At 36.3% G+C, this 25,952-nt stretch overlaps 1 protein-coding gene across 4 annotated transcripts; it reads left to right on the top strand.

Moving 5' to 3' along the window:
• The first annotated feature begins 421 nt into the window (after positions 1-421).
• Positions 422-22,075, top strand: RNF170 (ring finger protein 170). Of its 4 annotated transcripts, none has more exons than XM_057373263.1 (7): positions 422-503; positions 7,397-7,540; positions 12,537-12,612; positions 13,913-14,024; positions 15,032-15,105; positions 16,997-17,101; positions 18,832-22,075. In XM_057373263.1, exons 2-7 carry the CDS (start codon positions 7,404-7,406, stop codon positions 19,099-19,101), a joined length of 774 nt encoding a protein of 257 aa, XP_057229246.1. In that variant the 5' UTR covers positions 422-503; positions 7,397-7,403; the 3' UTR covers positions 19,102-22,075. The 4 variants fall into 4 exon arrangements, with proteins under 4 accessions (XP_057229246.1, XP_057229244.1, XP_057229243.1 ...); XM_057373261.1 differs by having other exon boundaries at positions 447-503; positions 13,916-14,024; XM_057373260.1 differs by having other exon boundaries at positions 473-532.
• Positions 22,076-25,952: the final 3,877 nt, after the last annotated feature.

The following is a 25,952-nucleotide window of genomic DNA, read 5'->3' as shown; positions in this document are numbered from 1 at the left end:
GTCCAGGAAAGTCAGGTATATAAGCTGATGGCATTGGCAGGCTCTTTTTCATGCTTCTATCTGCGTATGAATTTGGTTCCACCCCCTGATCTGTTTAGAACTCTATACCTTTTGGGAGGTTTTAGCCTTAGTGATGGAAGACTTTGTTGGGAATTGTTTTACACAGGTCATACATCACCCAGGCAGATCTTCAGAATAGTAATGCTAAACAGGCCATTGAATTTGTGTTTTTGCTTTAAGCCATCCACATGGTTTCAGGCGCAGGAGAAAAACTACCGGAGACATTTTGTTTCCCAGTAGAGTGGTATATTAATTTTGAATTGTTTTCCCTCATAGCCTTGCATCTGGAATTTGCATCTGCATTACTTTTAACTTGAAAAGCATGATTCCATCAGCAGAAGTAGAATATCTACTTTCTTTATTCTTCTTTCTTTTTTCTCTTTAGGAAAAAATGTGCCTCAGCGACTGCTGACCTCAGATCTTGCAGAAACCTGCTTTATCAGGCAAGTGCCTCAGYTGGTCAATTCTTAAGGTATACTCAACAAAGTCATTATTTGCTTACTGAAATTGCCCTCTCCTCTCTTTTGGCAAGACTCTTCAGGCATTTTCCATTCTCTTTTGCAAAGAGTGTGTATATGCTTAAATGTAGTCAGTACAGTCCTGAAAGCATGGTTCATGTTGAACATATAACTGAATATTACACAGCTGAGTTTGGCTATATTTMTTGTCCAGGCTGAACTGATTTGTAATTCCAAATTTGCTTCAAACTCMTAATAATGATGCATTAATTGACTCCATGAAATTCTAGTGGGATAATCCCTAGTCAATTTTAACAACCTTCTCACAAAATATATATTGTCAATTTATATGTTGCAGTATTATATTTTGTTTTAATTTCCCATAGTAAATGTGCTCTTTGGATTTTGTCCTCCTGATTTTTTTTAAATATATGGAGATGCTTAATACTAGAGATAGTTGTGTGTGCTTTAGTCAAGTAAGAAGATGCTCACAAAAATGAAAAGCTGATAAATCCTGTTTCCTCAGAAGTACTTTTTCTAAGTACACCATCAATCATTTCCATTATTTCTGTTTTGTAATATTATATTTGCCTACACCACTATTTCAAATTCCAACTTGAATACACTAAGGAACCTGGATAAAATGTATCATCTCAGGATTTAGCTGATTTAGGATTTAGGCTAGTAAACTCATAGTCTTCAACACTTCCACTGTTCCTCATGTATCTCATGCCTGCTGTTGATAACTATTTCTGAATGCAGTCTGGGCATATCTTTGAACTCTTAAAGGAAGAGTGCATAAGTAACAGAAATAATCAAATCCATTCACAAAATCCCATTATCGGCCACAGACAGGGGCCATGACTTGCTACTCCCAGAAGCAGAAAGTAATTATATCGTTTTTGATGAGAGAGGTCTCAATTTGTGCCCTACATATAAGAATTTGTCTTTATTTTGGGAATTTATGCTTGCTTTTCTCTTAGATGAAATATGCTATATTTATGCCTTGGATATTTCAATATAAGCTAATATATGTTCAGGGGGTGTATTACAGAATAAATATGTTCCATTTTACTATGCTTAAATTCTTAAAAAGTTGGTTTASATTATCTAAAACAGGCCAATATTATTAGAAACCCTTTGATACAAATTAAACCAATTTTTTGTTTGTTTCTCTTTCTGTGGAAGAAAATTTTGAGGCGTTAAAGCTTTTTTGTCCTTAAGAAAGTGTGATTGTTGTATTTGACTAAATGGAGATGAATCAATTTATCCTGGAAAACATGCAATCTCTATAAATTAAGCAGCATTTTTAAAGGGCAGGGGTGATGATGTTGCTAATAAAAGACAACTGGCAGGTTCTGCCTTGTACACTGGCCCACCATCACTGCCTTAACTTTATTGTGTTTTTTTCAAGAATTGAGGGTGGATGCCAGCACTGTATCAAGAGGAAAATACTCAAAACTGAAATAAATGACAACCCAAAACTCCATCGTTCCCATCCAGTTCTCTCCCAGCCCATCCCATAAAGGGCACATGGTTATCCAAATTATCTTTTAGATGTTGAGCAACTTGTACCATGCTCACATAATCAATACAGTAGGGTTATAACTTGTATCTCACAGCAGTACTTCCTGTCTGTTACCTCGTTGTTTGCTTCTAAGACATTAAGAGAGCCTCTTTTTTTTCCACTATACTTGCATGTTCCTTTGGTAGTGGGTCCTAAAAATCTCTGTGATTTTGAGAATGTATTAGTGTATGGTACTTTGCTGATAAACTCAGAAAATCTCAAATTCTTCAGAAAAATATGGGGAAAATTCTGTCTTTGGATAGCTGATAGCTGTTTCATGTATCATGGTAAAGACTTGATTGTTTTTCATGTCTTTATGAATTATGACATAGAGTATTGTTATAGCTATGCCTTATGATGAACATTGAAAGTCTTAAAAAGACTTTTCAGATCTGAAAAATTAAGGAATAGTACATCCACATTAGTATATACCTTCATTCCCTGACATTTCAATGCAATCTGTATGAATTTCCAAGAAAAAAAAGACATTGTACTTGCAGTATTGCAAGTATANTTTTTTTTTTTTTTTTTTTTTTTTTTTTTTTATTCTCTCTTTTTTTTTTTTTTTTTTTTGCATATATCTGCATGCACAGCAGAGGGAAAATGTATTCATACACAACCACAGAGGGAAAAATGTAACTTTAAAAGGTCTGTAGATTCTTAGTTGAAATGTAAAAAAAAAATCAGATTACTTTCTATCAGTGATCACTCTGAGAAAACCTGAAAATAAGCAAGGTGTTTTTTTGTTCAGATGGTTAATCACTGACAGATTTACAAATAAAACTGCATAATTTTACAGACAGTATATTACATTACTTTCTGTTGCCAAGCATTTTGCAGACAATTTATTTTGAGGTTATTTGCACTCTCTAGCTATCAAGAATCCTCAGGAAGATAAACCTGATCCTAGTTGAAGTACTGGGATGCAATATCAAGCTGTAACTAGCTAGTCCAAGTGGAAGGGAGGAGTAACTCCTTGTCTTTTTGCCCTTTCTGTATTGTTCTACTTTAAAAAAAAATTCAGTAGTCTGAGGATAAGGTAAAATAACACAGAATTGAAGATTTGAGCTTTTTTTGTTTTTCTTTTTAATGTAGGAAAAAGGGACAGCATTTTTGTCAGTTTTTTAAACTTTGCAATTGATACTTTTAGCATTCTGAAGTTAATTGTATAAATTCCAGTTTTGACGTGAATATTGTTAGATGTTGCTTGGTTTTCATCCTCTCATTGGAACACYGGGTAGAGATGTACTTGCATGTAAGAAAGCTGTCCTCATGAAATGACTAAAAGAAGGAAAAGTCTTAGGTATAACCAAATATAATTTATCAGAATTTAATCTGTTCTCAATTACTGACTTTTTGTCTCCTGTAGTAATTTTATMTATTTGGTAGTTTTCTCAGGGCTAGCATAGACAATAATTATTTTATTGTATTAAATAATAGGAACACAGCAATAAAAAACAGTTCAAACCTTCCTTGCAGCTATAAAAAGAAATAAAGTAACATAAATCTACAGACAAGAAAGAAAAGCTTTAAAATTATWTAATATCTGGATACCCTGCTGTGTATAATCTGAAAATTATTATATGAGGAAAAGGTTGATGAAATACTGTCATTTTTTCATAACCAGACAAATGTAATGTATAAATGGATGGAATTTAGTATGAACCAAACCAACTTGCTCTTGAATTGCATCAAATTATTTACAGTGACTMTTTTAGGAGTGATTAGATATGTGTGATAAAGTCTGGTTCTGGGAGTCTTCTTTAACACATGCTTGGTCTTTATCAAGGCTGGTTGTCTCTATAAACTGAGTCTTCATTACATAGTTTAGGAGTTAAATCTTAGCTTGCCTCTTAGTTGTACAGCTGAAAGAGCAACTCTTGCTAAACACATGCATTGTGAGGTGAGATTTCTCAGAAGTTATTTTAGTACTGTTATCTAGCCTATCATACATTCAAACCTCTGCAGATGACTCTTTGGCTGTTATGGTTGCACTTGAAGAAACATGAACTGCAAGCCTCTAGTTCGAGGCATTTTGTTTGAAAACATTCAAGAGAGCCCTGAAATCAGAAAATTCCTTCCTCCTTCAGTCAGACATTTTTCTGTTAGTGTATTTTAACATTGTTTTCCTTATAGACATTGCTTTTCTTAACATGCTGTCTCAGCGATAAGAGGAGGAGGAGATTGTTACTGTCTCTACTGAGACTTGAATTCAGACAAAGTATGTATCGGTTCTTTTGAAGTGATACCCTTCTGTTTGGTAGTACAGAGTCTACACAATTCTTGTCAGGTCTACTGTGCAATGATCTTATTCAGGAAAAGTGCTGGAAGTAATGAGAAAAATTTAAACAGTGCTAGTTGGCTGTCTAGAAGCAGCAAGTAAATTAAAATATGAACATGAGCCTTAAGCACTGATAGTGTGTCGTCTCTGGAATTCAATGATAGAAGCAGCTGTGAGTGAGACTGAGGCAGAGATTACACTCCCGCACTACACACCTTTTCATTACTGATGTATAAGCGTTTGAGGGTATTTTATGCTGAGAGAAAGACTGTGCAGCAATTTCTCTTGGGCATTATGTATCAAAAAGGTTATTGGGACACTCATATATGTTACAAAATGAAGAGCTGAAGTAGATACAAGTCACTGGTGCATTGTGTGTAAGAAGGAAGAGAAGGTGAGGACCACTCTATTGCTTTTTCATGTTCTGGTGCTAATTTTGGCACTTTAGTTTGGTATTTCCAGGAAAGTGGGTGAGCAGAAATGAAGGCAAGCGAGTGCTATTAATGGTAGGCAGATAAGAATTTAGAGTGTTGTTGCAAGGATCAGAGAGGGAAGAGCTGGAGTGGATGTCTTTTAAGGCTGAAATGGATTTAAATTGGTTTGATATTGATAATTCATGCATTGTTTTCAAAGTGCTTCAAGCAAGCAGTGACAGAGGAAGCCTTTCAGGTGTTAGTGTAAGAAACTCTTGCCTTCCAAAGGTACAGTTAAATCATCTGTATGTCTCTGACAAAAAAGGTATTTCTGAAAAAAAAAAAAAAAAACCCAAACCAAAACACTATGTGATACTTATTGGGCTGTAGTTGTTATTGGCTTATTGGTGTATTCTAACAAAACTGATATGGGACGATGGAGGAATTATTACATATCAGTTCCCTGGCATTTACTGGTTTTGTTCTGAATGGTCAACCCAGAAAAGATAGAATAAAAAATGGGGGACTGATGACCGTACCTAAGGAGGAAAAACATAGGAATTGAAAATACCAGCACGCACAGTTGTGGAAAATGGCTGTCTCAGAATGATATGATAAAAGAAAGAGAAGCTCTTTCGGGACTGGATATGCAAAGAAATTAAGTATACAGGCAAGTAATAGTGAGCTAGGGAAGCTTCACAGCAKCTACCAGTCCAGATCCTCAGCACCAGGGAACTGCTGTTCATGTTCATGTTTGACCTCATGGCTTAAACTGTAGGAATGTAACTGTGTAACTAGCTATGCAGAGAAATGCGATAACTCCTTGTGTCGGCTCATGTTCCTATGTAAGACCTTTCCACAAAGATCTGGTCTTATATTCATTAGTATACATGAAACAGTGTAAACACTGACCTACTTTAAACATGCCTGTTCATGAGTCACTAGTGTTCCACCTTTGAAAGAAATTTTTCTTTCCAAATACTAAATTATATTACAGTTGTTAGACTATGACACAGTTGCTTGTTGAAAGCTGTAATTAGTGAAAAATTGACTATAGTTACAGAAATAATAGTCTCAGTTCAGACTGGCACACTTAAGATAACTTAGTTTATTGTTTCACTTCATATATGCTTCATTATTCCATTTTGATTTTCACAGTGAAAGCCCAAAAATACAACAATTAAAGAAATCTCCCCTTGTTCTCCATGAGCTTGCTCTGCTCTTATGATTCTTAATTATACCCCTTACACTTTTTAACAATACTTCTGGAATGTATCAGCTTCTCTTGAGTTGCTGCTAGAGAAGACAGCTCCCACAAATGTCAAAAAGCTTGAAAAAAGCTTCACTGCTTATACTAGAAATAATCTGGAGGGTGAGAGTAGCTGTCTTAGGGAGAAGGTGACGCTTRCTTATTAGCAATAGACTGACATGCTGAAATCTTGCTGGGGTAGTCATTATAGGTATCCACTAAAAACCTGATGACTTGTACTCCATTTCAGTTTTGCAATTAATTCAGGGCCAGAGGGTGTTTGGTGGTGTTTGCTAGACAGTGAGGTTTAAATTAAAAAATGACACATGAGCTCTGAAGTATAGAGAAACACTGATGAAAGCTTGCAAGCTGGACTAGGAAACAGAGAAAATGATACTAGTCTTACCTGCCTTCAGAAGCCAATACTGGGATTTTATGTCAGCTTCATATGAAAAATACTTCAGTTATGTATGGACACAGCTTTGGTATGACTTTTTGTGTCATTTGACAGAGTTAGCTTCACCCTTCTGATTTCATAATATTCACAGCCATATTTATTTCACTTCCTGATTGCAACAGGAATGATTCAGCAGTGTGTTGGAAACTATTTTATTTTTGCATGTCTCCAGCTGTAAGTTAGTGCTGTAGGTTAATAAATGTTAGTGTTAGTCATTCTGATGGCTAAAAATGTGAAATGAATATAAGACAAGTGAGTCTAACTAGGGAAGCCTGATAGCCCTATTTTTCTTTCAAGTTTTCCCATGTTTCCAGCTAAAGGTTGGTAATGCACAGAAAAYACAGATAAAGTTTAAAATGCATTGAGTGGTCCCTGTGTATCCAAATGAGCATTTAACACTAAAACCAACTAAACCCCAAATGTCGTTGGTCTTTTATTCACATAAGTGGTGAAAGTTAGATTTCTATGTTGCCTAGCAGGAATGATATGATGTGTAATAGCTTAAAATTCTTGATAATGCAGTCATTACATTTTTTTTCAATAAACTGTCCTTAGAATATGGCTAGTTCAGTAATGTTCTCATTGTTCTTATGCAATTTATCTTATAAAGATTTCCAGGTAAACTATCTGACTGTTTTGGTTTTTTTTAAATCTTTAAATCATAACGCCATCATTTAAGATTTGTTGCCACTGCACAAAATCTCTGAAGCAAGCTCAGTGTTTGATAAAAATTGATCTATTCCATCTTTTTTTACCACTTTTTTTTTCTCCCAGCAATGACTATTCTGTTACTTCAGGAATTTTTTGTGTATATTATTAGATGAGTGTGCATATTGTTTGTAACTGTGYTTAAAATGTCCACGTATGTTTTAATATGTATATATATGTATATATTTCTTTTTACATTTTAGAGCTGTGATGGCCAGTCACCAAGCAGAAGTTCAGAGTTTGAAGCTAGATAATGATTCAGTTATAGAAGGAATAAGTGACCAGGTACTGGTGGCCGTTGTGCTCAGTTTCACTTTCATTGCTGCTCTGGTATATACGCTTTTAAGGTGAGAATATGTTGACAAGAATTAGTCAACATACCTGCATTTATAAAAATCCTTTCTTGACAACTTTTGCATTGGTACCTAGAAACTATGATTTTGTGACATTAAGGAAGTGATTGTTTGCTTGCTTACTCTGTTTAACTAATTGCTTGGCACAATTAGAATCAAAAGTGAAGTTTAACTCTTCCTTCAGATAATGAAACTGAATAGTGTACATAATTTCTTAAGCCTGAAAATGGTTGAATTCACAGTCTGTATGCCTGCTATGTCATATTTGGTTACAAAGTACAGATTTGCCAATGATTCCAAAATTGAAATTGGATGTATTCCTCCAATATATGTTCTAGCTGCAGTTTCCTTCGGAAAAAAAAAAAACCCAAAAAAAAAAAATCAACCAACCAAACAAAAAAACCCAAACCAAACCAACAAAAAAACAATAAAACACCAAAAAACAAACAAACAAACAAAAACTACCACAAATAAAAAATCCCCCCAAAACCAAAAAATCCCAAATATGAATAATTTGATTGACGTTTTTGTAAACAAGTATGTTGTAAAGCAGTGGACTTCAATATGCATTCCATACAGTGAAATTTTAAGTTCAGAATTCAGTAACTTTAATGGTCAAGTCATCGTAGCTTATTTTAATTTCAGAGTTTTCCCTTGAAAGCTTACAAATATCTTAGCCCATATGTTTAGGGAAAATGAATCTCACCTTCGGATGGGCTTCTTTTATTTTATTTTATGGATGTCTGTATAAACAGACTMTATTTGTCTATAATAGACAAAACTATTTTCAAAACCAAGAGAACTCAATTTTAGTGACACATTGGCATCATAAGAATTACTGAAGAGGATATGTCCATATGAGAAATATTGCTGGGGTAATTTTGAAAACAAGCTACAAAATAAACTATAGGTAGTAAAAACTTGGTTGGACTCCAAGGCAGTGCTGCTACTCAGGACCAGAAAATCACAAAGGAATCTCAAAGAAACACATTCACTTCACCTTGCCTTTGTTTTCCAAAGCTGTTTCAGTTATTCAAACTGCTCTAAGAATGCCAGTTTTTCCTCTGCTCTGTCATGACATTTGTGGTAGCTGTGACTTGAATTTTATGTGTTTAGTTTGAAAGTTAGCATTTTATTTTTGAACTTTAGAAAGGCAAGTAAGAAACATAAAAAAAAAAAGAAAGCAGTAGAACAACGGTCAGCAGTTCACAAGAGTAGCAGGAGTTCAGTCCACAATTAGGTTCAGCAACATGATGCATCAATTATTGAGAGTTACTTAGGGAGGGAGATAAGGTAGTTATTAACTACCTTTGCAGTGTAATATGGTAGGTGAAAAGTTTGAATCCCCTTACATACCTGGATGGTTTATTTTCTGGAGGTGCAAACAAACTGAAGACACAAAGCTTTCAGACTTTGGATGTCTGCATTGAATCACTCGTGGCCAGTGATGAACTCAAGGAAATGCATGAAGCTGAGTCAGAGGAGATATATGTCAGATATCAGAAATAAGTTTTTCTGGAAGGTGGTTGGGCACTGGAACAGGCTTCTCAGGGAAGTGGTCACAGCACCAGCCTGACAGAGTTGAAGAAGTGTTTGGGCAATACCCTAAGACACGTGTGTCTTGAGATGTCCACATAGAGCAGGAGCTGGACTTGATGATCCTTATGGGTCCCTTCCAACTCAGTATATTCTATCACTGTGGTTCTATGACTGATGACTGAAAGTCTAACCAGCACCCTCTTAGCTCCCTGCTCTGCCCTCTGATACTTTCCGAAATTGTCTGTGTTCAACAGCACTCTTTACCTACCTCCTTTGTATTGTTACCATCAAAATCTGCACAGTATGCTAGAAAATCTGTACACTACAAAAATTGTAGTACTTKTAATTTATTTTGCGCTGAGGGGGGAACTGGGGGAGAAAACCAGTATTTTCTTTTTCTTCTCTAGTTACCTTGATCAGTAGAGCAGTCTTTGTGTTACTTATATGGTGTTCATTACCCCAGGCTTTTTCTTTGCCTCTTGTGCTTCTGTATCATCATCTGAAGTACTTAAGTTGGGTAGGAGCAGGTCCTGGGTAAGTATACAGGAAAGAAAGCTTACAGTAATGAATAGTTGCAGGAACTGAATAAAAAGGAAAACTRGGAGCAAGGAGTATATGTTGCTAAATCAGTAGGTTTTAGGGGCACAAGCTGAATATGGAAACAACTGTTTAGCAATATGGTTGTTCTACTTGTTTCCAGTTGAAAGAACACAATGAAGCATCACATCAAGGTTTCATTCATGCTTCTGGCAGAGAAACTTACGACCTGTAATTAGCATGTGTAATAAATTGCAAATATATAGTTCAGGCACTAACTGTTATTTTGTAAAGCCCATATGCTTTTGAGTTACAAATTTTGATAAAATGAAGCCAGATTTTTTTTCCATTAGCTTTTAAACTGGTGAGTAGATTGTCACATTACATAAGATCGTGAAAATTCAGTGTATTTGTATCCAACAAATTAAAGGGAGCCTGATTCTTTAATTCCCTAGAACAGATAACCTGTTTGTCCTAGATTATTTACCTCTTCCATGTTTATGGGTCTGCAGGTTTAGGTCTTTTATTCTCATTTTTCTATCCATCATATGGTTTGATTATAAGATCAAGTCAGTATTTTCAGCAGAAGTGAGATTTTAGTCCATGGAAATGAACAGTTTCCATCACTGCACAGTGATTCACCAGTCTCTTTGAGTACTGTCCCTCTCTTTCCTTGTATGAAACTGCACATTGCATGAGTTGGCAGCCTTCCTTCCTCCAATAATAATAGTTTGGTGGGGCCCTCTGTATATAATATAAACTTCCTGTATCATGGGACATTTTTCCTCAAGTGCTGGAGTGATAGCCATCGGAAATGGGGAAATAAAAAGCCTTTGCATCTAACTTTATTTCTTTCTGGCTTGTGTTTGATAATACCTTTAATTACATGGCATCAGACTGTTTTTTCATTTATATTATTTATCTTTTTACACTAATTGCATGACAAAAGTTACTARTTTGATAATGTCTTGAGCTCTGCCTGTCCCACCCTGAACATTTCATGGTTTTCTGCTACCTYAGCATCTTGTGCATAAGTGATGGTACATGTTGTACCTCTACAGCTCTACAAATGCTCTCATATTTTCAGCACCTTGTGTGATACCACAGTAAGGTCATATAAATGAAGAATTTCAGTAGCAAATTTGCAATTAGTTGTTTATGGAGAAATCAGAATAAACTGTCTTCTAACTCACACCTTCTGTTTGTGTGTGAATCAAATTGAATTTCCATATATATCAAACATTCTGGCAAGTGGAAGATGTGAAAAATGTTAATTTTGTAGCATCTAAACAACAAAATACTTTTATACATATAAYGTGTATGACAGACAACATCCACAAAATCTGATGCATGGAGAACTAGGGTATCTGAGAAGGGTTTTAATATAGGCTTCCCATCATGTAACTCTAATACATCACCCACATTAGTGTTAAATAAATTTGCTTTTTACAGATAGCCATGTAAATGTTAGCATGAAAAATATGAGACTTGTCTATTTCTCCTTGAAGAAAGAATGAAGCAGACAGAATGTTTAAAATAGTGATAAATGCAATATTATGATTGCACACATTAAATGAAGGAAAATATCACAGAAGCTCCGAGAGCCATTGAGAAAATGATATAAATATAACTGCAACCAGAAAAATGTCCTAAAAATTCAGCTAGTCCAGCCCTCATTTCTGACAGAGGATTAGCTTCACTTATCCCCAAAAGCATGGGATAAATTAAAAAAAAACCCTGTTTTTTTATTTAACTTATAGTCAAGGGTAGTTCACAATAGCCTGAGGTAATCGTCTCATATTTTGTACACTAGGCAGTTAGAAATACATTTCCACAACCCTTACATAACTGGGAAATAATTGTTCATATTTATAGAAAGAAAGTCTTATCCTATCCTCTTTTCACTCYATGAGCAGTCTTCTATATGAATTGACATTTCTTCAGTCTTTCTCTAATATTAAAGAAGTGTGGGCAGTAGTTCTTATTATCTTATGAACATCCTCCAGCTTCTCTATTTGTTTCTATGCATGTAGCCCAAAATGGAGAACAGAAATCCAGCTGGGACCTCAAGAGCACTGAGCAGAATGTATTGTCATTGAAATCCATATGAAAAAATAAGCATAAAAATTTGCATTTTTTTAATACGCTGTTAACTCTTATTGTAACTCAACACCTCTGATTGTTTTCAGCACATTTTTAATTTCAATTCTGTCCATTGCACTTTAAAATTTAAAATTTATAGTACTTCCATCCTTCTTTCTTCAGTGTGTCCCTTCCCAGTGAGTCCTCTTGGCATATCTAACCTGTAGCTTTCTTGCCTGTAGAATCTTTCTTTTTAAAAGAAGAGTGATTTTCAAAGAGTGATTTCTTTTCATATCCAGTCTGCTGATAGTTACATAAATCCAACATTCTAAATGTAAGTTTGTCTATTCTTTCTTATGCAAATACCATGTAGAAGATAAAATTGAAGTAATTAGGATGTTTCAGCTCTATGRCTTAGGCAGTGAGTGAAAAACTAGTAATTTATGAGTAGATCAACAAATAAGAAACTAGCAATGGAGATAAAAATGAAAAATGTTTCTGCATGTTTAACAAAAAAGCTTTCAAGCAATTCCATTTTTTGTAGGTTCATGTCTTATTTTTTTCAGATTAGAATCTAGTTTTAACATGATTTAATGACAGATTATGGAGTCTCTGAAAAATCTTGCTGCTGTACAGCTTTAAATGTCTCAAATGACTTTAGGATCCCGAATAAATTCCTGTTTCCTTAATTATTTGTGTACTTCCTTTAAAGTCCTTTATAGCAGGAAGGAATTATTTTTTCCCCTTTGTTTAAGTTTCATATTTGTTTCAGTGAGTTATTTTTCAATGTTGCATTACAGGGGTTTTTTATTGCTTCTATTTCCTTTCACAGAAATGAACATCAGAACATACATCCAGAAAATCAAGAGCTAGTGCGAGCTCTTCGTCAGCAGCTTCAAACTGATCAGGTGCTGTGCTAAGTGTTGCCATCATTCAGTTCTCTGATGTGGAGTAAGGCATGCTTCTCTGAGGTTCTGGAAGAAGCTGATCTTGAAAATTATGGAAGCTTATTTACTTTACAGAGGCATCCTTGAAATTCATCAAGTAGTGAGATAATGCAGCCTTTTCTTAATTGTTGCATTAAGCAATTAAAACTAAGTATTTGGCTGTTTCTTTTTTCTAATAAATTTTTGCCACAAGGTGGAGTTTGTTAGATTATGCTATATGCTTCCTGGAATGTTCCTGGGAACCTAATGGTAAAGGAAAGGAAATCTGGAGCGTACAGTTTTCTGAGACAGGAGAGGGGTTAGATGTTTAGGCTGATAAACAGTGTGTAGCAGAACAATGGTACAGCAAGAGCCAGGCAACAGAGTGACAGCAAAGCCTTTAGTCACAGGACAGGGAGCAGTGGTTTTAAACTAAAAGARGCTAGGTTAAGATGGGATGTAAGGAAGAAATTCTTTACTCTGAGGGTGGTGAGGCCTGTCCAGAGAATTTATGGATGCCCCATCCCATGAAATTCCCTTGAAATGCTCCAGGCAGAGTTGGATGGGGCTCTGAGCAGCCTGGTTTAGTGGAAGGTACCCTCTATGGCAGGACAGTTAGAACTTAATGATCTTTAAAGGTCCTTCCAGCTCAGACCATTCAATGATTCTGTAACTGCATCCAGTTTGGACAGGTAGAGTCTAGGCCATACTTTTGGAGAATGTTGAGAAAGTATCATCATGACACTTCATGAAATAATGACAGTGCATATTCATGTGGAAGACAAATTTGGCAAAATGGGAAGAAAAACTCTTTCATGACAGTGACATACACAAGCTGGTATCTGTGTTTGGACACGGAAACACTAAATGCTACCACTGGTAAGCAATGCAATTCAGTTACCTGGCTCTGGACAGAACTACTGAGGATAGTGAAGTAACAATATAGATCCAAGTTTGTTATTCACACTCCAGTGTATCTAACCTGAATCAGTGTGAAGGACCTAGGAGGTTCTTTGCATCCTTTKTGGTCTCTAGCTGGTTTGAAGCACACACTTAACAGATGAAGGAAAAATAATGGTCTTGTCACAAGAACTTGCTAATTGAATCAAAGTGCTTAWGTGTGTTTGATTTTTGTATTTAAATATATTTCTCATTTCACATAGTTCTGCATTTGACAGTTTGACTTACAGTAAATGAATACCAATTTATTGTTATTTTTTAGAACTCAGTAGACTTATATAAAATAGTATCTCTAACACTTATTATTTTTCTGCTGTTCCAGCAGGATGCTTCTGCTGCTGATCGACATCGCTTCTATACAGATATGTCCTGTCCAGTCTGTCTGCAACAGGCTACATTTCCTATAGAAACAAACTGTGGACATCTCTTCTGTGGTAAGCCAGAAAGCTCCTATTCAACAAGATAAAACTAGAACAGAAATATAAATTTTTGGCACTAGTACAGGCATGCTAATTCAAAGCTTTGTTTGCTTTTGACTTTTTATCTTTTAATCTGCATAAAAACAATTTTTAATAGTTGAAAAATACATTTATGAATAAACAGTTACTTTAAGAGTGTGCTGCACTGTTTTCTATGCTATCGGGATTGAAACTGGTTAATTTTAAAATGTCTAAGCGTRTAATTTGTTTCCGGTTTAGTAAAAAGCTGAAGAGGCTGAAAAATGTTTGGAAATATACCATTTCAAAAACCTGGTTTAGAGAAAATAAAATATTCTTTATCTCATAGAATTTTTTTTTCTTGGAAGTCCCACAGAATTATGAGTAAGTTCATAGTTGATTATGGTTTGGTTTGGGTTTTTTTTGGCCCCATGTTTATATATAAACATTTTGCTTCCTCTCCTTCAGGTTCCCAGTAGGATTCTTTCACTGCATTTATCTAGTTTTATGAAGTATATAGTGCATACCGTGCCTGGTTATTTAAATTAAAAAACTTAGAAGTTTGGAAAACAGATGAAGTACTCACATTTATATATATATCTTCATCTGTTGAAACACTGATGATAAAGCTAGGTTATTAGGAAAAGTTTTACATGTCTTGATATTTTCATGACTTGTAAATTTTAAACTGGTAAAAGTTTTAATTATTTGCTTCTTCACTTAATGATTAAAAATTTGTTGTGTTTTCAATAATTAAGTTTTAATTACTTAATGCAACAATTAAAATTACTGATTCAGTTGAACTTATTAATAGCACTGAATTTGAACATTTTGGTTCCTGATATCTGCTGTGAATGCTGTATACAAAATCCTATCAGCAAATGTAGATTTAACCTAACTGCTTATATACACTTTCTGTTGGTTTCCTTGGCATGTAACATATTATTTCAGACAATGCATTTTTCATCTCAGGGGTTTAAATGTCTGTGACTTACCTTCACTAGGTTCCTGCATTATTGCCTACTGGAGGTATGGCTCGTGGCTTGGTGCCATCCGTTGTCCAATCTGCAGACAGACGGTAATATTTCAAATCATCGTGAACCTGCCAGTTTGGCTGTCTAGGATAGCCTGCCACAAGGCACTTACATGGGAGCTGCAATAGTGAGGCTGGCAGATAAAGAAGTCTGAGAAGCTGAAAGAATATAGAGGGATATGTGAGGCAGGGATGGTGGACATTCAGTTTTTCCAAACTTGTCCTTTGACTAATGGCTCAAAAAATTCAGATTGTTTCTGCACCTCAAACATAAATGAATAGCACTGATAACTCAGCCACTTTTCTGTAAAAGAGCGCATGGAAACAAAAACTTGTGAGATTTTAGTTATGATCCTTTCATGCTTTCTGTTCAGGATGTTATTTAACTTCTTTTATCAGAACTAGCATGCTAAAGGCCTGGCTGTTGTGGTAGACTGCCAGTAGCAGCACACTGCTGGTTCCTGAGAAATACCCTCTCCCTTCTTTCTCTACCTACCAAACGACCTATCCATGTCAGTTTCTTATTTTGTCCCTATTTTTAACTAGTATGTATTATTAATTTCATCTTTGTAGAGCAAGCATTAACTTACTTCCTACGCAACTTACTTATATTGTCAGTTTGAAATATGTTCCTGCAAGTCATTATGTATGTTGAATTTGAGCTTAGGATCTCTGAGTCTGATAGTATCAGATGTACATTTTCATGTTGGAAGTGCCCAAACTACAGAGCTAGTAACTTCTGATGAATTATGTAACTCATGCCCTTTCCCCTCCATTATATTCTGCTTTGATTGTGTGTATCAGCAGGACAAATGACTAAGAACACAGTTGAAGAAAAGAAAAATAGGTATGACTGGAGGAAGAATGAGTAGGTTTAGAGTGTAGACAGTAAGCAAAAAGGCACAAATAATAAAGGTGAAGAAGGTGGAAAATGGGAAAATAAATGATTTTTTTTTAGTGTCTTTCTTTACTTATATATTCATTTACCTTCCTCTGACTAACAAGTATATTAGGTGTACTGCTTGCAGGATTATGTATTTATTCTCACCATGGTTTATAAATGGGGAGGGAAAGAATGTACACATGAACAGCATGAGTCATACAAGAGGTTTCTGACAGGATCAGGATTTGAATGTAGACCTGCTCATGCTCTCATTTCTATGCCTGCCATGCAGAGTTAAGATTTATGTTTAGTGGCCAGGTATAGAGGAAGCCTTTGAAGACTGTAATAATTTTGAGTGCTATGCTTCCCTGTTTCCTTTGCTAACTTGTATTTTATACCTGAGCATTGCTTCCAAATTAAACTCCCACGTTTTCAGTAACTGCTATGCAGAAAGATAACATACATAAGGTCATGWCTTCTCTGTGTGAAAGTTAACCCAAGAACAGAGCAGAATTCTCTGTGCTTACAAAAGAGCTGAAGATTAGTATCTTTTTCTGTCAATTGTTCTTGGTGTGATGATCCATGTGCAAAACTGCATTTTGTTGGTTTGTTGTCATGCAAAGTAATTCTAAAGACAGAAAAAGAAAGACATAATTGATTGCTTTATTTGATTTTCAATTTAGGAAACAAAATTAGACGAATTGGGTAAATTAACTTTGTTCTCTAAATCATCTGTCCCACTTATGAAACACAAAGCATTTAGGTGTTTAGGAAAAAACATATAAACCTCTCTTGAAGGAAAGGTACTCGTGTGCTTTTTAACAATCTCTTTAAAAATTAATATTCTATGAAGAGTTGTAAGCAATGAATTAGTTAAAACTTAATAGCAGTATCCATGATAGTAATTTTCAGTTTATTCTCCACTATTAATTACACTAGTAATTTTCAGTTTATTCTCAACTATTCAACTAAGCCAAAGCTTTTTCTATGTAGTTAACTGAAGATGACTGGTTTACTGTTGTGCATGTAACATGATCTCCCTGCTGTGTCTAGGTAACGTTGTTCTTACCGCTCTTTGGTGAAGATCAGCAGGGTGCAGCCCAAGTGTTTCAAGATGTTAATGATTACAATAGAAGATTCTCAGGACAGCCCAGATCTGTAAGTTTTGGGTAAATTTGGGTGGAAGTCAGTGATGTCAGGGGAGTATGAGAGCGATTTTTTTGTGATTTTGTTTTCCCTCCTTTTTTTTTAACTTTTCCTGGGTTATGGATTTTCTCTTCATGATTCTTAGGGCCTAGGCAACGTTTTTTTAGGAAATTCGTGTTTGTATGGTTAAGTCAAACCCAAGACTTCCAAATTATTTATTTGTCACTTATGTAAATGTATGCAATGTATGGTAAGTTGCTTTTTTTGTTGTGAGTGAGAACCTAGTAAGTCTTTATTCTTCTGTTCATGTGTTAAGTTGTTTTTTAGATATGAGTCATTATTTTGAAAGAATTAATAAATGGGCAGTGAAAGTACTTAATGAAATACATGACCTGCAAGGAAGAATATTCACTTCAGTGATCTCTTTACACTGATTAGAACAATCTGAAGCTCTACTCTGTGCCTTTCTCCTCAGATTTCAAGTTCTATGCTGTCTGTCTTGATTTTTTAATTTTCCTCCTGGATTATATTACAGTCTTTATTCTCCTCTCTGAGTGAAGAAAACTGGATTTTTTTTCTGTAAATAACTAAGAGGAGTGATCAAGGTTCTATAAATGGTAGAAAGTCAGCCTTGTGAACCTGTCTTCTCTGTACATGTCCTGTTTTGCAAAGTGAAGTGGATGCACATGCAAACTAGTAAACTCCCTGCTTGTCTTCATTTGTTCATGGGATTTGGATATAGTAAGAAGACATTAGCAAAAAAACAGTACAAAGAGGTAGAAGAGGGAAGGGTTTTTTTCTAAACCACAAAATTTATGGGTTTTGTCCAGAAGAGATTGAAACTACCTTTCAGGCTCCATTAGACCTCTCTGTGGGCTGTGTGTAGTCCCCAGTAACCTGTCTGAGGTTATGCCAGAAATCCTTATTAAAGCCCTAATTGGACTAGCTAAATTGTCTTTGATTTATACACAGTGTTACCACATACAAAATTTCTTTCTCAAACACTTCTTCAGCTATGGCAATAACTCATTTTAATGGAGTTTTATGGCTCCATGTAGAAACTGTGTACAGTAGAAGGGAACCAGTGTAAAAAAAAGGTTTAAAGTTCACCCCTCCCTACTCTTCACAACAAAAATCTGACTATTTTATATTGAGCAGTCCCTCTCTAAGCTGGCAGAGCCATAGTAGCAAAATGGAAAGGAGCCAGAAATTGATTCATTTAAAGGTTCTTTAAAGTTTACTTTAAAGCTTCATCYGTCACTTGAAGACTTCTGTGAATCACTGGTTATATGCCAGGAAGAAGGGTTATTGTGTTTCTGAAAAACTGTAACCTATTCTATTTTACCTATTAGCATTTTTCTTGCAATCCTTGTTTGTCTCCTATTCTGATCAATATTTCACTCCAGTTAAACTGTTTGCTGTTTCTCACTATCTCAGTAATTTATTTTCCTCTAGTAGTCATTGCTTTTCCTTCATAACAGATGCCAATATATTTTCTAGTGTTGTATGTTAAGTGTATGCTTTCCATTGTAGAATAACACAGTTTGACTGTTTCTTGAAAACACATCTATTTTAAATCTGACTTTCAACCCAAGGAAGCTAAACTTTTTAAGTCTTCCTGAGCTTTGTTGTAATTCCTATAAGCTAATAGGTAATAAGCTGTAATGTGGTAGTAGAAACTGAAGTTTTGCATAGATGACTTACAAAAGCAAAATAATAACTTTTGGGTTCTTTCTTTATAGATTATGGAAAGAATTATGGATCTTCCCACGTTATTGCGACATGCTTTCAGGGAGATGTTTTCTGTTGGGGGCCTCTTCTGGATGTTTCGCATCAGAATATTCCTCTGCTTGATTGGAGCTTTGCTGTACCTGGCTTCGCCTCTGGATTTTCTTCCTGAGGCCCTCTTTGGAATTCTGGGGTTCTTGGATGATTTCTTTGTAATTTTTCTTCTGCTGATATATATCTCTATCATGTACAGAGAAGTGGTAACACAACGTCTAAATAGATGAAATGGACAAAAGTGACCTAAAAGCAGAGTCAGTTGTGGAATGTTTTAAAAAGAAGCTATAACGTATAACGTAGCAAGGTGCCTGTGTATGATTTCAGTAGTAACAATTTCTTAGCTGGTTATGTTATACAAACATAAGGGGTTAGTTTGTGGTGATACTTAACTGGAACCTTTAATTTGTGCATTACATATGCTTCATAAGGATGAGGTTAGTTTTATAATGTTGTAATAAACCATCTTCATCTACTTCCACCTGATAAACAACTGTATTGTAATCAAAGCAGGAGACTTTCTTTGTTGTGTTGTGGTTTGTAAAAAAGGAGTTCTAGCAAAGGACTTCAAACAATAAGCCTATTTCAGTAATCTAGATGTGTAAGAAAATTCAGAAATTCTTCACAGTACAATTATCATGGCTAAATTGTTTGATGTCTTACTGTTGTGGGCTGGAGTTTTTTGAAATAGAATTAGCTTTGTCTCTGTGGAAGAAACCCAAGGGCCTCATTACAATTATCATCCTGCAGTTTGCTATTGTCCACATGCTTCAGAAAAATGAGGATAATACCTTGATACTGCTTGAACTACACTATGTACATTTGCATGCAGTTTGTACCATTTTATTTTTATATTTGGGAATATACACACAGTATCTGATCTACATTGAAAAATCAGTATTATGCACGCCACACTCATTAATGCTCTGTTTTTTAAAGTGAGAGCATGGTTTTTCTCTTCAGACTTTTTTATTTGGTAAGTTTGTATCTTGGAAGCAGAGTTTTTGTGCTGCTTTGAGTCAATGCAATATATCTGAAATGCAAGTTTATGTTTCTGTAGATGCATTAAAACATTTGGCTAGTTGGAGAAGACGCTCAAATTCCAAATAGTGGTGAGAAAAAAAAAAGTCAGAACTGGATGTTTACTCTACATGTGCATGTACTTGTATGTGTACAGTGTAGATGTTTACCCGAATGTACATTCTGCAATACAAGTATACTAAACAACATAGACACTGGGGTGATTTTCAGTTGGAGTTTTCTTGGTTGGTTGGTTGGTTGGTTGGTTGGTTGGTTGGTTGGTTGGTTGGTTGGTTGGTTGATTTGGGTGTGGATAGAAGAGGTTCTGAATTACCTTGAAAAATAATCTGTGATAAGGGACCACAAAAAAATCCTGGAAGTGTTTTAAAAATATCAGGGTATTAATTATCCTTAAAGCTTTTTTTTTTTTTTCTTGTATGTTGAATTTGAGCATAGGCTATCATAGCTATTCAAGTAATTTGAAAATACTTTCATTTTGAGCAATGATTGTCACTAGAAAGGTCCAGGATATGACAGATCAATGTACTTTTTAGCTAGAGGAATGATAATTGCAGTTTAACTTCCTGAGTACTTGAAAGATAGTGAATTAACAGGTGATTCTATGTGTGTTTACATATATGGGATAAGACTTACAATGAAAGGGACCTTTTCACCGCTTCAGTGTTTTCCCCATGCAGGTGTCTTTCCACACCTTCTAGCACTTAGATCTTACGTKTTAATCATTGAGGGTGCAGATTGTCCTTCAGTGGCAGTGTTCTTAATGACATTAATTTTAAACTAAATTCACTGATTCTCAATTTGAAAATTTAGTTTTGAAAATCCCGAGCTTTTTACAAATGAACTGGAAAGCTAAACTTTTCTTTGTTGCTGTTTGTTAGAGATGGACAAGAAGAGAAAGGGGAAGTGAAGCAAGGGCTGGAGGAAGAGAGCTAGAGAGAAAATGACATTTTCAAAAGCAAATGCTAACCAGCTTTTCTTGAACATCTTGGTTGAGCTTTTCCATTGTGTTGGCATTGCTAATGTATGGTGATGGTCTAGTGGCTACCTCAGTTAAAACTCTTTAAGGTATTACTGAGTAAGAGTGGGATATTCATAAGCTGTTAGGAGCATTTACAAAGCAAGGTAGTAGTTTAGGATGTTACGTAAGGCAGGATTTCACTGTAAATATTACTGTAAGTATTGTTTTTGGCTTTGGGGTTTTTTTTTTCCGAAGAAATATAGCTGAAAGCAAGCCCCAAAAATTCTTTTTTTTTAATTGAGTAAATGTAACACTTCCTTTTCTCCTGGAGTTTAAGCTGTAGTTCTGCTTAGGCAAGAGTGTGAACTGCTGTTGTAGAGTAATTGGGCTCTATTCATGGAATTTTTTGATCTAGTACCTCGTCCACACTTCTATCCTGTGATTGTGTTTATAATTTTACCATGACTCTCTAAATCCAGAATAGATATAGATGGACATGAATCTGCTTCCTCATGGTTTCCTCTGAGTTTCCCAATTCCATGTGCTATTGTGAAGTTCATGTGGAAATACCCATTCCATCTAAGGGGATCGTGTGTAACTGAAGTCATACACAAAGCACATATGAAAGACTATATGAAGTTTCCCATGTTCTTTTTCTTCAGTACATTTTTGATAGCCAGAAGGGTTTCACCTAGATGCTTCTGCTTACTTTTGAGTATTGAATAACATTGTAAGCTTAAATTCAATGCATTAAATGCTTGACAGCATTAGGACTGTTCTTTTCACGGATATGCGTACTTGCTTATGGATTTTTTTTTTGGTCCTGCAAGCCAGTGATAAACAGTATTATGACTTGTTCAGGCCTTTTTGTGTAATGTGAAGATGCATCTGTCCTGCCATGTCTGGCCGCTGCTCCTTCACACAAATCTGAAATAGCTGTAACTTAGCTATCTTGGGTACTGAGCTTGAGCTTAAACTAAGCTCCAGAGCTCCCAAGAAGCTGGAGATTAAAGCATGCAGTATTCCTGAACTGTGTGCTGCCAAGTTATTCTGGCAGTGTTGTGAAAGGTAAGGATTAGGGCTGACCAGTGGTTTCAGAATGTGAAGGAAATGTGTGATGCTGTGTGCAGAGTGATTGCAAATGTCACTGTGGGTTTGTCTTCTGAAACAGGGCAGGCGCATCACCAAYGGGGAAATTTTAAAAAGGGAAACTATAGGAAGAGGCATGGGGATAAAATATAGTTCTTAAAAGATCACAGGGTCACCAAAAGCTATGTGAAATATTTGATTGTTCTAGCAATATTAACAAAGAGAAAAACAAAAATTATACTTAATAGCTCTTACAAAATAACTTGTAGCATCTTGAGGCCTAATGATCATCGCTGTATAGAGCGATCCATTTCTGTGCTGTTTGTGTGCCACACCATTGATGTCTGTGAGGATCAGGCAGAAAGGTGTGGTTTGGGGATACAATTTTGCTGTAAGTTTCATAGAACTGTAGCAGTGTGTTACACTAGCTTTTTAAGACAAAAGAATTTAAAACTACTTGTTGTAACTTTTAACAAAAATAAATTGCTGTTAAAGAGATTCTCTTGAATTATTTTATTTTACTGACTTTCTGGATACAATATTGTCTTATTTCCCCCTTTCCCCCATCTGTGGGTTAAAGTTATCAATGTGGCATCGCACCCTTAAGGGGAAGGGAGTGCTCCAGATTTGTAGGTGCTCATGGTCAAAAGGAATGACAAAAGTCCACAAAAACCTCACAAAGTTCTATTAGTATATTACATACTTGGCATGGAAATTGGTATAAATTAGTCCCYGATCTTCTCTATGAACACATGGCACAGGATTTTGAACAGACGGGTAGGGTGAAAGGGAAGAGAGAAAGAGAGAAATTCATTAAAGAGGGGAAGAGAGAAAGAGAGAGAGGAGAGAAAGAGAAATCACCAGTCCTAGCTCCAACATTCATCCATGGGGTGTCCTGGGAGTGCCCACACACTTGGGCTTSGTTGGGRTACCTTTTATAGATAAATGTCCCCATTTTAGAGACAAGTTTCTCACTTTCTACGCAAGTTAGTAATCCTGTACAGGCTATTCCTCTGGACATTTCTGGAAATGGGTCGGAGTGTTTTGGGGAACTTTTGTGGTTTTGATCTGCTCTTCCATCTATGCCCACTTCTCAGCCGCATCTCTGCACTTGTGCTGTGCTGCATTGTGCTCATCTCCAGRAGCCAKATCAAGGGCATTTGYCCCAGAAACGTGCTGSCCTGCCTCCTTATGGYCTCTTCTCCAACCACATCCTGGTCTGTCCAATTCCTGGCTGTTACTGCCAACAGTCCATGGTTGCCTCCACAGCTATCTGGCTATCAGTGTTTGAAACATACACATTAGCCTCTTATCTTCTAGGACTGTACAGGCAGTAACTTTACTGCACTTTACTTCAATTTTTGTCTTGGTGATTATGGTCAGGATGTTTACAGATACCTCAGTGTTTTTCATCTTTATGAATGCCATTATAAAAATTACAGAAATTCTAAGATCTTCATCCCAAAACCATATTGTACATCAGATGTCCTTCACTAAGAAGTCCAACCAGTTTCATCAGATCCATGAGCACTAAGCCTTCAGGCTGATAAACCAGTACAGATGATCAGTTAGCACCTGCATATAACAATCCTCAAGCAAACAAAAGGATAAAGCTGGGTGGATGAGAATGTAAGCAAACAGCTAATAGTCTCTGTAGGTTTACAGGAAGGACGAAGACTGGGCATGGAAGAACTCAATGTGTCTCGTCTGTGCTGGAGTCCTGAGCTTTTCTCAGTTCATGTCATGAAAAGGCCCTGGGTATCAGGAAGACACAATCAATTCTGCTAAGAAATGTCTAACAAATCTTAGCTGAGAAGTCTGGTGCCAAGTTGGACCAAGTCCTTTGTTTACTTTGTAGCCTGCTTTGGTACATAGTTCCAATGTTTATGGAAAAACATGTAATTGCATATTTTGTAAGATGCTATTAAATCAGGTTCAAAGTTTGATGTGTAYACACTTGTCCTTATACCTGATGCCCTGTGGTTGCCATGGAAGCTCAGTTAAACACTTGAAAGTCGCTCAGCCAAGGCTGCATAGAATATGGATTTTTAGGAGGTCTGTTGTACAGCTGGAGTTATAAGTACATATTCTGCTTTCAGCTGTCAGCCAAACAAAAAACTGCCTGAGAGTCACCAGTAGTGGAAGCCACACCATTTGTTCCACAGAGACAAGAGCAGCCAGTCTTACTATCCCTGTTTCTTTGAGATGGTGTGTCCTACTAGGTTTCCTTCTTCCCTGTTGTGTGTACTGTGTGTTCTAAACTAAGGAAGMAGCTGCTGAATTTCATACAGTCTACGATTCACTCGAGATAGGGACCTATAGATGTTTGGAGCAGAAATAGGTCTGGAGGTCCTGCACCTGTGGGGACAGCACACCATTAGACACTGTGTGAAGTAGAGGTGCTCTTGTAAATCAGGGATTATTTTCATTCAAGGCATGAGAAGCCTATCCAAATAACAAAATAAATAATTAATACTGCAAAATCAGGAAAAAAGAGCAGGAGTTTAGAGTTGAATTTCCTCTTCTACAGTTTGGATTCAGCCTCTTGGTATGCTGCCTTATGTAACAGATTTGTCGCATCAGCATCCACATAAAGTCTATCATAGGTACATTTTTTTCATGCCTGAGTAATCTCAGATCTTGCCAAGGGGATTTCTACTGCAACCTTCATGTCAAATGTTAGGGCTGCTGAGTTGAACCGGTGAAATCAAAGGTGTGGCAGATTGGGGGGTAACAAAAAGGGTCCTCTTAGAGTRAATTTCTAACTCTGTGATACACTTCCATTGGTACCATACGGCCCTGTATGAGGATATCTGAAAATCTTATCTCTCTTTGTTTATGTTAATGCTAGATAGAAGGTAGAAGAATTATGACAAGACTAGAAAATAAATCCAGAAATAAAGGTTAAAGAGACTAGTGTTTTGACTATATGGTAGACTGAGGAAGACATGAGCCTTTAAATGTGTTAAAAGAGGATGCTATTTCTGGCATTAAATATGACTGGGGAAATGCATATGGCTGGAGTTTGGGTGATAGCAAATGAGACTAAGGCTAGAACAAGGTGAAATGAGGAGGGGATTTTTTCTTGAGGAGCCTCTCCTGGGAGGCCTGTGAGGGCAGGCTAACACCTGTGGGGACTGTTTCTTGCACAGCTAGTCCTGCCTGGGGAAAGGGCAGAACAATGAAAAGGTGGCTGCTTTCAAGRCAGCTGGTCTGGGTCTTAATAGATGTGAGGCCAGAGAAGCCTGATCTGACTAAGTCTTTATTGCTTATGGTGTTTCTGACACACTTTAGCCATGTGCATCAGCTGGCAGACCTGACCAGCTTGCCTTTCCCCAGGAGTTTTGCTAGATAGCAGTGCTTAAAAACCATGGCAATATGATTACTCCTTATTTCACGACATCTTAATGATTATTTACTATAATACTCCATTTTATTGGTAAAACTCATTGTTTGATATTTTCCAAGTAGAGGACTGTTTCTCGTGATTAACCGATGATTAATTGGTRGGAGAAAAGGAGAAGGGAAAGGAACATAACTGATAATAATAAATTCATTGCTCATTGCTGGCAGGTAMCTGATGGGAAACCATGGGTGTATCAGGTGTTAGTGATAGCTTGGCTAGAATATGCTTCATAGAAAGCTGTCCAGCTCCACACTAGCATATGCTGTGCTTCACRGCCAAGAATTGTTTTCTACCCCTTCCCACTTCATTCTGGAAATCAATTTCTTCTTTTACTGAGATGGGGATGCAGCAAAGTGTGAAAATAAACAGGGCACTCAAGTACTCCTGAGTAAATCACCTTTTTCAGGGATAAGATACCCATAATTTCATGGGACGTGTCCTTACACTCCAAAGCAGAAGGTCACATTTCTGTCCTTCCTGCCTTTTCACCATCTAGTTGCCAGGGTTTGGTGCCATCTGATGTGGCTGGTATTATGTGTGAGTTCTAAGGAGGGTCATAGTAATCAGTTTAATGCAGGTTGACCCAA

This window comes from Malurus melanocephalus, unplaced genomic scaffold (assembly GCF_030028575.1).
Source record: "Malurus melanocephalus ecotype Western Australia unplaced genomic scaffold, MMel_1.1 scaffold_191, whole genome shotgun sequence".
Taxonomy (NCBI): Eukaryota; Metazoa; Chordata; class Aves; order Passeriformes; family Maluridae; genus Malurus; species Malurus melanocephalus.
This window is presented reverse-complemented; position numbering and strand designations above follow the sequence as displayed.